General features: G+C 37.9%; 2 protein-coding genes across 3 annotated transcripts in view; both read left to right on the top strand.

Annotated features, from left to right (window-relative positions):
* The window catches only part of LOC127635635 (rab GTPase-activating protein 1-like), a 129,532-nt gene that overhangs the window by 57,016 nt on the left and 57,766 nt on the right, over window positions 1-14,750 (top strand). The window lies entirely within an intron of this gene.
* LOC127635636 (probable G-protein coupled receptor 21) lies at window positions 5,064-11,847 on the top strand. The gene has a single exon (XM_052115800.1). It carries the CDS (start codon window positions 5,894-5,896, stop codon window positions 6,920-6,922), a length of 1,029 nt encoding a protein of 342 aa, XP_051971760.1. The 5' UTR covers window positions 5,064-5,893; the 3' UTR covers window positions 6,923-11,847.

The raw sequence follows: 14,750 nt of genomic DNA, 5'->3' as shown, positions 1-14,750 counted from the left end.
ATGTAATGTCCCAAAATGAATGTAAAGAGTCTGATATACAGTAGCTTTTAACACATCTGCACTGCTCTTAAACTTTAGTTTAGAATGGTATGAACACAGCGTCCAAGTGCTGATGGTGTGAGACCATCAGTACTCATGAAACATCTCTTGTCCAATCAGATTCGAGGACCGGACCTAACTGTTGTGTATGTATATATACACTGTATATATTAGGGCTGTCGATCGATTGAAAATTTCAATCTAATTAATTACATGACATGCCGATTAATTAATCAAATAAATTGCAATTAATCACATTCATCGTTATTTGCTGAGAAAGGCCCCCAAATAAAGACATTTCATATAAAAATGCATAATAATTTGAATATTTATAAATGTTATATGTAGGGCCTATAATAAATACTGTATATAATAGAGTTTCTAAAATTCAGTTTGAAATAAATTGCATTATTGTTGCAGATGAATAAAGCCTTGATTAGACTATACAAAATATGGCATAAGAACTAAATATATTGTTTGTTTTATTTTCATTTAATTGAACAAGCCAAAGTTGACAGTAATCTGTTTTGCATTGAGTTCGTCAATGTGTCCAGTTCTCACGGTACTTTTGTTCTATCTTCGCTATTTTTATTTGTCGCTGAATTTACATGTGCATGCCTCAGTTGGTCGCGTTTGGAGCGTCTCACTAGTATTCAGTATCATAAATGCTGCATTATTAGGATGCTTCAAATACTACAATTCCAATAAATAAAATGCATTACATGATTGTGGCAAATGAGTAAAGCATCGATAAGACAATTCAAAAAGTAGATTTGTAAGTCAATATATTAATTATTTCCATATTATTGAATACAAGCCATTGGCCTACAGTCCACATTAATCCATTTTGCAACTGAATTCATCAATTTGATTTATAATGAGAGCTTTTCTAAGATCGCATTGTTGTCAAAACAGCAGCGCGTTGACTAACATCTGGAGTTTCGCTTACTGCCCCCTGCTGAAATCTGGTGGTACTTGAAGCTTGGATAGGTAGGAATATTCCTTATGTTCCAGGGACATGATTAAGTAAAAAAAAACATTTTAATTCGTTAATTTTTTTATAATTAATCACAGTGAATTAATGTCTTAAATCAACAGCTCTCTCTCTCTCTCTGTATGTATGTATGTATGTATGGTACGTATGTATGGTACGTATCGTACGTACATTGGTACATTAATTCACCAAAGTGGCATTCAACTGATCACAATATATTGTCAGGACATTACTGCACCAACACTATTTTTCATCAAATCTAGACTGGCCCCATTTCCAGCAGCCATCACTCCAACACCTTATCCTTGAGTAATCATGCTAATTTGGTACTAGAAAATCACTTGCCATTATATCAAACACAGTTGAAAGCTATTTGGTTTGTTAAACGTATATACAGTATATTTGTATATATACACCGCGTGTGTATGTTCTTAATCAATTCACAGTCCTAATACTTGTATAGAATATTATCTTCATAATATATATGTATATCTGTATAAGAACACACACACACACACACACACACAAAAACTGGTTAACCTCATTAATTGACTTTTTGAATAAATATGGGGATTCATCTTTACTAATGTTCAAGAAGATATTTTATTATCACCAGTTATTATAGCATATAATTCTGTATAAAAATAGCATCAGTGCTCTGCGGGATTAATGTCATGCTGAATGGTCTAGACCCAGGGGATTGTGCAAGGTTCATGGAGAAAGACTCTGGGTGGTCTAAATGCCAGGATTCCTGCAGGTCTGTGCCACAGCAGTGATGTCCAGGGCTGTGGAGCTGAGAGTTTGGCTGACTGCTGATGTATAAGCTGCTGTCTCGCTTTATGATTGGATGAGTATGTGCTCTTTGCGTGCACTGTTGTTTTCACCGAGCAGCTGAGTCAGGCCGAACTCGTCTAACTCCTTCCCATCACTTACTGGGATGGCCTGTATCTTATCTTCTCATATAGACCTTATTCAGAGTGGATGCTAGGGGTGGGCACAACACACACTCATGGCGAAATCCTCAGGATTCGTACGACTTTTCTAAATTTGCCAATTCGTATGGTATCGTGTGACTGCACTTGTTTGAATTCTTACGACTTTCACTACAGCCAATGACATCGCTGGACATCATTTCCATCTAATACGCGACAATTACTTGCTTCTGTCACACATGTCATATCGCCCATCCCTAGTAGATGCCATATTTAATTTGAAAAATTAAATAACTAAATCTTTTTTTCATTTTGGGTTTAAAGGGGTCATATAATGGTACATGCACTTTTTCAAGTTGATTGTACTGAAATGTGCGTTGGCTGTGCCTGTACACAACCATCCTATTATGATAAAAATCCATCCAGTGTTTTTGTTATAATCTCCTTATATATTTTCCCCTGCCTCAAATGACGTCACACGGTCGGACGCCCCTCCCAGGATTGTTGATTGACAGCAGTGTTTCAACACAGACCCGCCCTTGCTCGTGAGCGAGCTGTCAATCATAGTCCATCATCATTGTTGATACACTGGAGCAGAATGGCACCTAAGCGATTGTGGTGTTCTGTTCTTCGGTGTAATAACGAACACAGCAGTCATTTTGATGTTCCTAAATCTGAACCGCTGAAGACGCAGTGGCTGAGTTTTGTTTACGATGGGAATATTCCCCACGAGCAACGTCAATGCGTTCATGTTTGCGCGAATCATTTTTCACCAGACTGCTTTATAAACGAGGGTCAGTATAAAGCTGGTTTTGCTAAGAAGCTGCTGCTGAAAAAAGATTCGGTACCAACTATTTATATTCCCTCTGCACCTCCAGAAGAAGTAAGTGTAACATTTTATTAACCTTTATATTAATCTTTGCAAATCGCTTGCACGCTTCACAATGAATATGGCTAATGTTTAAACTCAGGGTACATTACGGCATGTTTTCCATAACGTTACGACGTTCTCAATATAATTCATAATCCCACGTTTATAATGAACAACGCGTTATAGTTATTGTGTTATTAAAAACTGTGAACGCAGGTGTTACAGTTAACATGGTAACACTAAGTTACACCTGGTTTACTTGTATGTTACTGATTAAGAAGTAATGTCAAAAAAACAGTTATACGGAGAATAACTCCAGAACGGAGGGGCGGGGTGACCAAAGCTCATTATCATTTAAAGTCATACGCACTGAAACGACGTGCTGAAAACAGAGCTGTTTTTGAGCAGGTAAAATTAGTGTTTTCTTAAAATACTAAGGAGAATTTTTAATAAAAGTATATTACAAAGTTTTCATTTAGACCCTAAAGATTCATATTAAAGTACAAAAATGGCATTATATGACCCCTTTAAAACCCTTCATTCTGTGATGTATTTCCAATTGAAATTAGATTTTTATTTTTTTCATTCTTATTGAGAATAATGGACTTGGTGAGCAAAGACAAACCTTTCTTTGGAATAACATGTACCAATGAATCGTTCACTATTTGCAATGTGCATGTTCATGTTGTGTGTATTTTCTGTCTTTGCTGGTTAAATGATCAACATGCCGATTAGCAAAAGTACGAAATATTGAACAAACTGTACTTTTTAAGTCTCTGTCTGTCTTGCATTCATTCAGCCCTTCCTCTTTATTTGTTCCTCTCATCCTCATTGTCTCCCTCCTAATGGATGATCCCAATGTTGTCCGCTCCCCACCTTCCTTGTGTGCCAGGCTGAGGAGATGCGTGAAAGTGGGGAGTTTGTGTGCGTTCATGTATTTGCGGATTCTTTTCAGAGATGGTATGAAAGGAATCTGAAGGTGTCTTATGGTTTTAGTTGAACCATGTTGGCAGAGAATAGGGACTGATAAATAGACAAAGGCTATAAAATGGAAACAGGTACGTTTGTATTTTGAGAAACACTAATGAGGCATTCACACAGGTCACTCTTTTATTACAAAACAGACATAGGCTTTTAACTCCTATGCTCTAGTATACATTTGTACACATGTTAAAATGCCTATCACACCACCAGTTTCATCTGATATGTCAATTGTTTTAAAACTAACATTGATCATTCATGCTGCCTATAAAAATTAACAGCAGATGTAGGAAGACCATGACTTACTGGTCAAAGACGTCCGTTTAGCACATTTGTTTAAGTAGAGCAACAATTAAAACTTAGTGCAGACAGAATGTAAGACTATGTTCATTGTGAACAGCCTTTAAGAGTTCAGTGAATCAGTATTGCAGAACATTTACCAAAACCAGACTGGCACAAATCATACCACAGTGACCTTAGTATTTCTGTTGCCCACGTGTGCATATTCTGGCTTCATGCCGATCTCTAAAGTCCCAATATTTTGACCTGATTCAGGCATTATCTGATAACATAAGGATGCATGAAACAAATGCACAAGCCCAACGAAAAGCTTTTAAAACAATTTTGAATTGCCTTAAGGAACTAGGAGACGTTAATAAACATCTTCTTGATGTGTGTCAAAGGTCTTGTGATGGTAAAAACCAGTGGAGTGCATTTTTACTTTTACATTTTTTATGACTAGTTTTGTGGCTCCTCTACGAAGTATGATGTCATGAAATGTTTCAATGAATGTTATAAGAAATAGAAAATATTTCTGGCAATAAGACATATTTCCAGGGCGCAACATTCTGACCTCCTGCTATTTTCTCCATGTGTCCGCATGTGAGCGGGAGAGCGAGAGACTGCGTGGGAGGGAAGTTGCATTGGAATAAGGGTCAGAATAGAGGGAAAAGGATAGACCAAGTGCTAGAGAGCAAGCAATTGGAGCTTTAATGTAGAAATAGTGTTTAAGTGACTGAGTCTGTAAAAAGCTGAAGGCAAAGCATTTTTCAGCTAGTATTTCAGCTGATGGAGTATATGGAAGGTAAGGGGATGTCTCTTTGCTCATGCTCTTACATCTGTTCACTGGCTGAAGTCGTGGGTGGGAGGAGTTTTACTGCTTCTGCTGCAGAAGAGAGAGGGAGGGAGGGAAGGAAGGAAAGAGCACGGATGCATCATTGCAATGGAAGAGAGAGAGAGAGGTGCTGCTTTCTGCACCATACCTCTCTGTCCTTCATTTACATTCTAGATGCTGGCTCCTCTCTGGAGAGCCCCCTTCTCCGTTTGAAATGCCAATCACCCCTGGCTCTTCCTTTATCCTCGATCACACACACTTCCTCTGCATTGATGTGAGGGATCTGGGAGCTCGGCATGTGCTGAGGAGATTCCCTACTTTCAGTCTGAATGCCAACTGAAGTTTCTGTGAAGATATCAGACTGTGGATTTCATCCTCTTTGAGATTTCCAGGAATTGACTGAATTTTACTTTGTTCTTTTGAGGATTCTCCAGTGCTGATTTTGTTCTTGTTCCAGGCTCCTGACTTAATTTTGTTTAGGTGTGGCTGGGACTTCTGTGATAAGAGTGGCAAGGACTCAGCTTCCTCTCCTTTTTTCACTGTGCACATCCTGTGTCAGCAGCTGCCAGCCCTGTTCACACACAGCTGTGGTTCTCCCCGGAAAGGTGGGGCGCTGGGAGTGGAGGGGGTGTGTGGATGTCCTGTTCTGCTGGAGTTCGATCCAGACTTTAATCTTGACTCGCCACCTGTCCACACAGCAGTCACTGCGTGTATGATTCAGTGTTTTACGCAGTAAGTGACTCTCCAGGATACTGTCGCTGTCTGTGTGTGTGTGTGTTCGTGAAAGGATTGCTGTGTACACGGAGCACTAGCCGCTCATGTTGCTGCTAATATGGCAGGAACCTCGCATGGACATATACCTTGGGTCTATCAGGGGCAAATGTACTATGGGAAGCCTTTGCTGAGCTAGGCCCCCAAGGAACTAGCACCCTAATTGTGCGTCCAAGCGCACCCTGAACAAAATGAATGCAACTGAGCTGAACCAAAGCACAGAACCCTTCTGCTTGCTGGACATTGGCTACTCTCAGATCTTCGAGACCTGCCTGATGGAAGTAGCTGTTATTTTTTTCTTGACAGTGCTCATCATCTCAGGAAACCTTGTCGTTATCTTTGTTTTCCACTGTGCCCCACTTCTCAGCCATCATACCACCAGTTCCTTCATACAGACAATGGCATACGCAGACTTCCTGGTTGGGGTCAGCTGTCTCATCCCTTCCCTGTCTCTGCTGTACCACCTGGAGGGCTTGAATGAGGAACTCACCTGCATGGTTTTTAGCTACATGGTCAGCGTGTTGAAGAGCGTCTCCATGGCCTCTCTGGCATGTGTTAGTGTTGACCGTTATGTTGCAATCACCCGTCCTCTTTCCTATGCAGCTCTGGTCACACCCTGCCGTCTTCGCACCTGCATCGCCCTTATTTGGCTATACTCGGCACTCATCTTTTTGCCCTCTTTTTTTGGTTGGGGCAAACCAGGATATCATGGTGATGTGTTTAGGTGGTGTTCCTCTTGGGACACCCAGCCCCTCTTCACCGCCTTTATTGTGGCTGCCCTCTATGCACCAGCTGCTTTCACCGTTTGTTTCACCTATGCCCATATCTTTCGCATATGTCGGCAGCACACACGGCAGATCAGTGAGCGTAGAGCTCGCTTTGGCCCACAAGAGTCTGAACCAGGTGAGCAAGCCTGCACAGACAAACGTTACGCTAGCGTGCTCTTCCGCATCACCAGTGTGTTCTACATGCTTTGGCTACCCTACATCATCTATTTTCTACTGGAGAGCGCAGGGATATACAGTCATGCTATTGCCTCGTTTCTGACCACTTGGCTGGCCATTAGCAATAGTTTTTGCAACTGCCTCATCTACAGCCTGTCCAACAGCGCCTTCCGCAAAGGCCTCAAGCGCCTCTGCCTTCTATGTCTGCAACGTACCAACACCAAGAAGCCCCTAGGAGATCTAGCATCCCCTCCCCATCCTGCATACCATGTGTAGCACCTTCTGTTGTCAAGGAGAGTCAATTTGGTGTTGATGGCAATTGTCTTGTCAAGCTAAAAGCTGATGCTAAAGATTTGTATCTGGGCATCTGTGCACAGTCCCAGTTTGGTCCCTGTTAGGGCGTTTTGAACTAGGCAAGACCACAATGGTCTGTTTCTTTGTGTAGTTGGGATATTATCTTGGAGGGTGAAGTTGACCCCTGACCCTGGTCATTAGAAGTTAAGAGGAACGTTATGTGAGAGTGGGCTGCTCTCATTAGTGTTAGCTGATATACCATTCTCAGCAGATTTTTATACAGTGACAGTAAGAAAAGGAGAAAATGAGTAATGAGAAAAGGAGAAGAATCAAACTGTATTAGAGAATTATGATTATGTAGTTTTTAGATTTCAGTGTCTTTATGCAAAAAAAGCTTACTTTACATTGGTGAGAAAAAAAGCAATGCTGGAGGAGTTGATTTGTCTGCTTAAAAGACCACAGCTTAAAGGAGAAAGCTTATGACTTTCAGCAGCCTTAACTAGCTGATCTGTAGGCTTTGTGGTGACTTTGCCAGTCTTTGTGGACCATTGACTTGTAGTTATGTGGTCAGCACAGTGAGAACATATAGCCTCTGTTTCTCCAGCTAACTGGCTCACAACTGTTTAAATGTAGGTACACATTTAAAACCTTAAATATTACTTACTAGGTGTTAAAATTATCTTTTAGACATAGACTTCAATAACTCTGCAAAGATTGAAAGCGTTTCCGGGGTCTGACCTGGTTTCAGACTCTGTAAATTTTTATGCTTTCAATACCAAATTTGAGGATAATCTGATCATGACCCTACTCCTCAGTGGTGTTTTTGCTAGATTCGTTGTGCTTTTCGTCTCTGGACCAGCAATGATTCTTGACCTTCAGTAGTCAGAGTGGAATTTTTCACAAGAGCTGTTCCAAAAAGCAGAATTCTACCCAAGCCCTTCAACAACGCAGCAATTACATGGTCTTCCCATTTGCTGATTATTTAATGTCATGGAGGGATTACATAACCATGCCTCTCATATAAGGAGGACATCATCCCCAAAAGATGCATTAATACAACTGCAAACAGACGGCCTGTTCTCCCTGACTCCTTTCTAACCCTTGATTGTACTGGAGATTAACTTTCTTCCCTTACCCCCTGCATCAACTCTATTGGCTCACCACCCTTCAAATCCTTCTGAAAGATTTATTTAATTACTTGGAGGATCTGGTTTGACAATTAATTTCAATTTGGTTGTAATGCCTATTGGACATTGCAATGCCTGCTATAATGACTCTTTGACTTGCACTCTACCGTGAGTTATCCTGTGGCGCTCCATTGCCATACTTGGTTTGCTTTCACAGAATGCAAATTTTAGTGGTGGGATGAATGGTTAAAGAGGGGAGGGGAACATCTGTCCTAACGCATTACTCAAAGAACATCACACTTAAAATATTACTTCATGTAGTTAGCACACCACACATGACCATAACAGCTGTTAATTACATTGGCGGGCAATGAAGATGAACGACACTGCAATGGAAAAGGTGCTTATGTGGACAATAACCAGAGAAAACTGTCCAACCCCGGTTGTATTAGGGTAATTAATTACTAAAATGCAGGTCAGTTTGAAAGCTACTGAAACGGTGATGGCAGAACACAGAGGTTAAAGTTTCTCGAGAGTCTTGCATGTTTAGACAACCTTTAAAGAAGTCTTTGCAAAATAAATACAACAATGAACTACTTTTTATTGCGCTGTATTATTTATCTTTGTGACACACTTAAGAAACCTCAATCGCTGATTCTGTACATAATTCATGTGTGGAAGTGCCAAGAAAATTGGGCATTTAAAATCATGTTTTTTGTCCTTTTTCATGCTATGACTGTGATCATGAATTCCCTTATTTGGATGGTACTGTTAAAAATGGGTTCTTATGCAGATAACCTGGTCTACATAGTTGACCAAAGTAAAAAAAAATATATTTATGGGCGCACTCTGATTTAATAATCTTTTTTTAATTTTTTTTAAATAATAGAGGATCTACTAAATTGTTCGAGTAATAAGACTGAAAACACATGTTGTTTAATGGAGTGTTTGATTATTAACAAAATCTAAGAAAACACCCATTTTCTCTTTGTATGTAATCTAAAGTTTATTTCTGGGTATGAATTTTACCTTCTCTTTAATAGAGAGTTTTTCGTTGGATATGGTTATGTATTGTGGCTTATCTTAAAGTCCAGTTTTTGGTATGGCATTTGGTATAACCAAAATACATTTTTGATCAGAAATGTATTTATTTTGTATTCCACATCACTTCAGTTTATGCATGGATTGTCTATGGGCTTTCTTTCGTAATTGTATTACTGTGATGTGACAAAATGTAACTTATGAAGTGTCAGGAAAAGCCTTTCGTAGGTGATGTGTTGGGTAAAAGTTAAATATAGTTGAGACTGCTTCTGAACTGTGATGTCATGGCAGGGTGCTGTGCAATACTTTATTTTTCTAGAGAAAACATATCACACACAGTAGAAAAAGGGCTTTTATTTTATCCAAATTTCCCAGATGTGTGTTGAAATGTAGATCTTGATCTGGTGGCCTCTGGCTATGTGCTGTTTTTGAACCAGTGCTGAAAGAATTTGTGTATCACTGTTGAGCCATTTACCCCTCCACCACTTTGATCGCGCATGACCACGAGTGTGCGTATGTACTTTAAACCGAACAAAGGCGCATGTCTATTCTGAGAACTTGTTTTTTGCATTCGTCTTGATTGCTGTTTGGTCTCTGTAATTCTCCTGAAGCATCAGCATTTAGAATCCTTCTCATCTGTGAAACATTTCTTTTATTCACCTAGAAAGGATTGAGATTAAATTAACTCTTTCCCCGCCAAACACGGAATTTTCCGGGTTTTATGAAAAACGCTTCCCCGCCAAACACGGAATTTTCCGGGTATCCGTGTTTTAGATGGTATACGGTAAGGAAGACCCGCGCGCATGTTTTGAAAGAGTACACAACTCTTTGATCAAAGAAACAGACTGCGATCGTCTCAGACGTGAAGTGGAACACCATACTAATACTAAAGCACTTGTTTGATAAAAATGCCTTTTTCTCAGCTTTTTGTTCGAAATGTTGTTTTTGACAAAACCTACCTCTGTTCAAGTGGCAATAAAAAAAGAACAAATGAAGATTAAATAAAATCGTTTTTTTTTTTTGCCTAAAAGCAGAGGCTCATATCTTTATTTTGATATATAGCATCTTCATATATTCATGGAAGAAAATATTCTGCGGGCCATTAAAGTTTAGCAAAAATCGTCAAAAACCCTGGCGGTGGCTGGCAACTTTTTTTAAAAACGCTGGCGGGGAAAGCGTTAAACACCCCCAATTCTGAGGAGCTGCCTCTCACTTTATTTATTTTTTTATTAACCATTTGGGTTTTTGTTTTTTACACAAGATTTTGGAGACCAGATTATCCGTACCATTTGATAGTCCTTTTCTGAAGTTCTCACATTCATGAAAAACCTGAAATTATTAGGGAATTTTAAAATGTTGGAAATGAATAAAATCTTAAAAATCATGAAAATTCGAATGTACATTTTTCTAGTGATGTTCTTTTGTAAGATATTTCATTGGCTTGATGAAATAGTGAAAATGATGTAGTGAAAATGATGTAGTTAATCAGTCAAACAGGTTCACAAATTGGTCTGAATTTGATTTGAGCTTAAACAATCTGTATCCATTAATCACAAATGATTGTAAAGGTCATGGAAACTCATGGATATTCATTGGTCAAAAAGAGTGGGAATCCAGTTTCTGTTAAAAAAATTAATAATGTAAAAAAAAATGTGGGTTTGTAAAATTCTGGATATTGAAGCTTGCATATCTGTTTTCAATCACTGTAGATTTTGTCTATTTCTACATACCTCTTTTTAACTGAAGGATGTAGTCAATGGGATTGTATATCAATTTTTGTTTTCGACAAATGTGTTTTGCTGTTTAGTTTTTTTGTCCGAGGAATAAAAGACATGGATTTTAAAACTATACCGCTGCCCAAACAACTGTTGGCATTGCGTGTTTTGCAACATATACAATGGTACTGTACGTCTTGGGTAAAAGTAGTGGAATGATTTCAATGTAATTTAACTTTCAGGACATTTCGATGCCAGAGAGCTTGTTTTGTGTGTTTTTTGTTCTCTGTGTGATGCCAAAGCTTTTTTTTCCTTTCCTGTGGGAAAATGGTTCTGTTCTTGAAATCAAAGTCAAGGGCTAGTGCTCTCATGGGAACTAATCTCCCATGATGACTTGCTCTCTGCTGTGCCATGTTAGGACGCAGGACCCAACCGGGCCTCTGCTATCACAGAAAATGGAGGACAAAGCTGGAACAGAGTGTGTTCTCTCCCTAAGGAACACACACCCCTCTGGGCGTGCACACACACACTCACACACCCCTCTGCAACCTCGCCTTGATTGTACTTGGCATCTTTATTGAATTTATTCGTGTATGTTTTAGCAATCCGTTAAATTGCTGAGCCAGGCTCTATAATGAATTGCTCATGATCTTGCCCTCTTTAGTGGTTCTGATTTTAATTTGATTAACTGGAGAGAATCATTTTATGCCTTTCAGCTTAAAATGTCCAACATTTTATTTCATTTCTTTTTCTTATCTTAAGTGAAATTTGTTTTACAAAAGGATGTGAAAACACTGCAATGTCTTGGTAATTAACAATGTTTTGGAAGTTGCTTGGCTGAAAGGAAACCGAACTGTTCTTCCATATTTTTTTGGAAATCAACAAATTGTCCAGTGTGTTTTAGGGTTGAAGCTGAGGTACTGGTGTACTTTACTGCAAATTTTGTAATGATGTCATGTTTTAGAAAGATTTTGTGGATAATATATTTATATTCTGGTATATCTGCACTGAGGAAATAAATGTGATCCTATCATGTCTTGTTTGAACTTTTGTCATTGAATGAAGAAAGCGTATTGTTGAGTGCATTTGTATGTTTGTGTTGAATGTATGCATGTTTTTTAATGTAGATGAATGTGTCTGATGGTTCATTAATAATTGTCTCTTTGTAGTCAGGCTTTATTAGGCAGTTACTTGCATTGCAGCATTATTTGAATACATCTTACGTTTCCTGATCAACTACATTGTTTTTAATCCTTGCCAACTTTTCTGTGACAAGTCAAAGTTGTAACATATTGCATGCATTCATACGTTTCTCCTGACCTTATTAGATGGTGCATATGCTTGGTGGTTGAAGTATTTTACCAAAGTAACGTTATCTCGAGTAGCTGAGTGATTCCTAATATTTTTTGCCTAAGTACCCCCACAGTACCCCCAGTAAAGCTCAAGTACCTCTTCATCGAAACAAAACTAAAGATGAATAACAAATAGGGCCTGACAATATCTCTATATTTTATATATATCTTGGTAAATTATGTATTTGCTCTGAAATGGCTCAAAAGTGTTTTTTTGTTTTGTTTTGTTTTTATCAGATGATTAGCGGGTCAGGATTATGAATGAAATTAAATGTAATCATTTTCATTGATATGCACTTTTATATTTATATTTTATATACGTTGTAGCTTAATAAAAGAGTAGGGCTGTCAATCGATTACAAATTTTAATCAAATTAATTACATGGTGTCCAGATTAATTAATCGCGATTAATCGCATATACACACATTTGCTGAGAAAGACCCTCATATTACAATAACTCAATATATAATGATTATACATATTTATATCAACATATAATTAATACATAGTTATCTTTATTTAAAAAATTATATATATATTTAAATTCTTGTGGCAGAAGAGTTCATCATTAATAAGACAAAAAGCTGCTTTAGAATACAAATATATTGTTTACTACCATATTATTGATCATAAGTCAATCATTGGCATTCAGTTCACAGCAATCCATTACACAAGTGAATTTGTCAATCAGTTGGAGATTTATTATGAGGGCTTGTTTAAGGACCCGTCAGTTTACACCTGCGTCAGACATTTTTTATTTTTTTTATTAATGCTTACAAAACTTTTACATCTAGAGCCAAGAGGTATATTAAAACAAACAACAACAAAAAGGAAAATAAATAAATAAACAGTTTAAATAAAAATATCAAATTGTTTACATATTTCAATACCCTTTACAGCTTTCTTGTTACTCAAATTGGAAATTGTTCTTAGGTGTTGCTGAACCTCTGAATTAAAAAATGAAAACTAATGTTTTATAACCACCATATTTATATTTATGAATACTAAACTTTGCCAACGAAAGCAGAATATTAATCAAATAATATTCCTTATGAAGAGACATGTCATAGCTAAATAAAAAAAACAAATAAACCATTTTCAAAACAAAGTTGAAAGCTGGGAATAATATGATCTCTAACAATCTTGCAGAAATCAGACCAAAAACAAGTCGAGTAGGGACAACTCCAAAATAAATGAAAAAATGTTTCCGCCTGCAGACCACAAAATGTACAGAATATATCGACATCACAATGAAATCTCTCTACAAGAAAATAATTAGTGAGGTAATAAATACTTTTGAAGGAAATTTCTTTCATTTTATTCGTGATTAAATATTTATGGGTAACTTCCAAATTTTGGAAGTCCAGCCACACCCTGCGTCAGACATGCTTCTCTGGTGCGTTGCATCATAAACATAAAATGTTTAGGTCACTGTGTCACGTTAAATATAGTTTAATACTCAATCTTTAAACACATCTTGAGATCCCTTAGTTCGCATTTGCGCTCCTTCAAGTGTTTTGAATGCAAGAACGTAACGCATGTTTGTGTTGTTGTCTACTGAAGTGTTTTCTTCACTGTATAAACTGCTCATTCAGCTGAAATTTCGCTTACTGCCCTCTGGAGTAAACAGGTGGTACTACAAGCTTGCATTTCTCAGGACTCTTCCTTATTACGGTCCGAGGAAGTGATATAAATTGCATACTTTTTTTAACGCATTATTTTTGGCAAAATTAATCTCACTGAATTAACACGTTAAATAGAGCATTCAAAAACTTCTCCACTTATGTTTTGAAAATATTTAGGTTGTATTTCACCTTCATCTGGAGCTTTTATTTTGACACTGAAAGAACAGTGTCATTTACAATGCTCCGCTTCTAGTGAAGCGCTTTCTTCTCCTCTTTTTCTATAATGCTATCCCACGTTTGGAGAAAAATTTAAGAAAATTATGTCAAGCCTTTTGACAATTAGCCAATTAGCTTCTGATACGAGGTGCACTGAATTGGAGGTGTACCTGTAGATGTATTTCAAGGCCTTCCTTTCAAACTCTGTGCCTCTTTGCTTGACATCATGGGAAGAAAAAAAACAACAGCCAAGACCTCAGAAAAAAGATTTATGGACCTCCACATGTCTGGTTCATCTTTTGGAGCAATTTCCAAATGACTGAAGTTACAACGTTCATCTGTACAAACAATAGTATGCAAGTATAAACACCATGGGACCACACAACCATCATATCACTCAGGAAGGAGACGCATTCTGTCTCCTAGAGATGAATGTAGTTTGGTGCGAAAAGTGCAAATCAATCCCAGAACTACAGCAAAGGACCTTGTGAAGATGGAGTAAACGGGTAAACAAATATCTATATCAACAGTAAAACAAGTCCTGTATTGACATAACCTAAAACGCTGCTCAGCAAGGAAGAATCCACTGCTCCAAAACTGCAGTAAAAAAGCCAGACTACAGTTTGCAAGTGCACATGAGGACCAAGATCTTTCTTTTTGCAGAAATGTCCTCTTGTCTAATGAAACCAAAATTGAACTGTTTGGCCATAATAACCATCGTTATGTTTGGAGG

Source organism: Xyrauchen texanus, chromosome 43, assembly GCF_025860055.1.
Source record: "Xyrauchen texanus isolate HMW12.3.18 chromosome 43, RBS_HiC_50CHRs, whole genome shotgun sequence".
In the NCBI taxonomy this organism is placed as follows: domain Eukaryota; kingdom Metazoa; phylum Chordata; class Actinopteri; order Cypriniformes; family Catostomidae; genus Xyrauchen; species Xyrauchen texanus.
The sequence above is the reverse complement of the archived record's forward strand: the minus strand, read 5'-3'. Positions and strand labels throughout refer to the sequence as shown.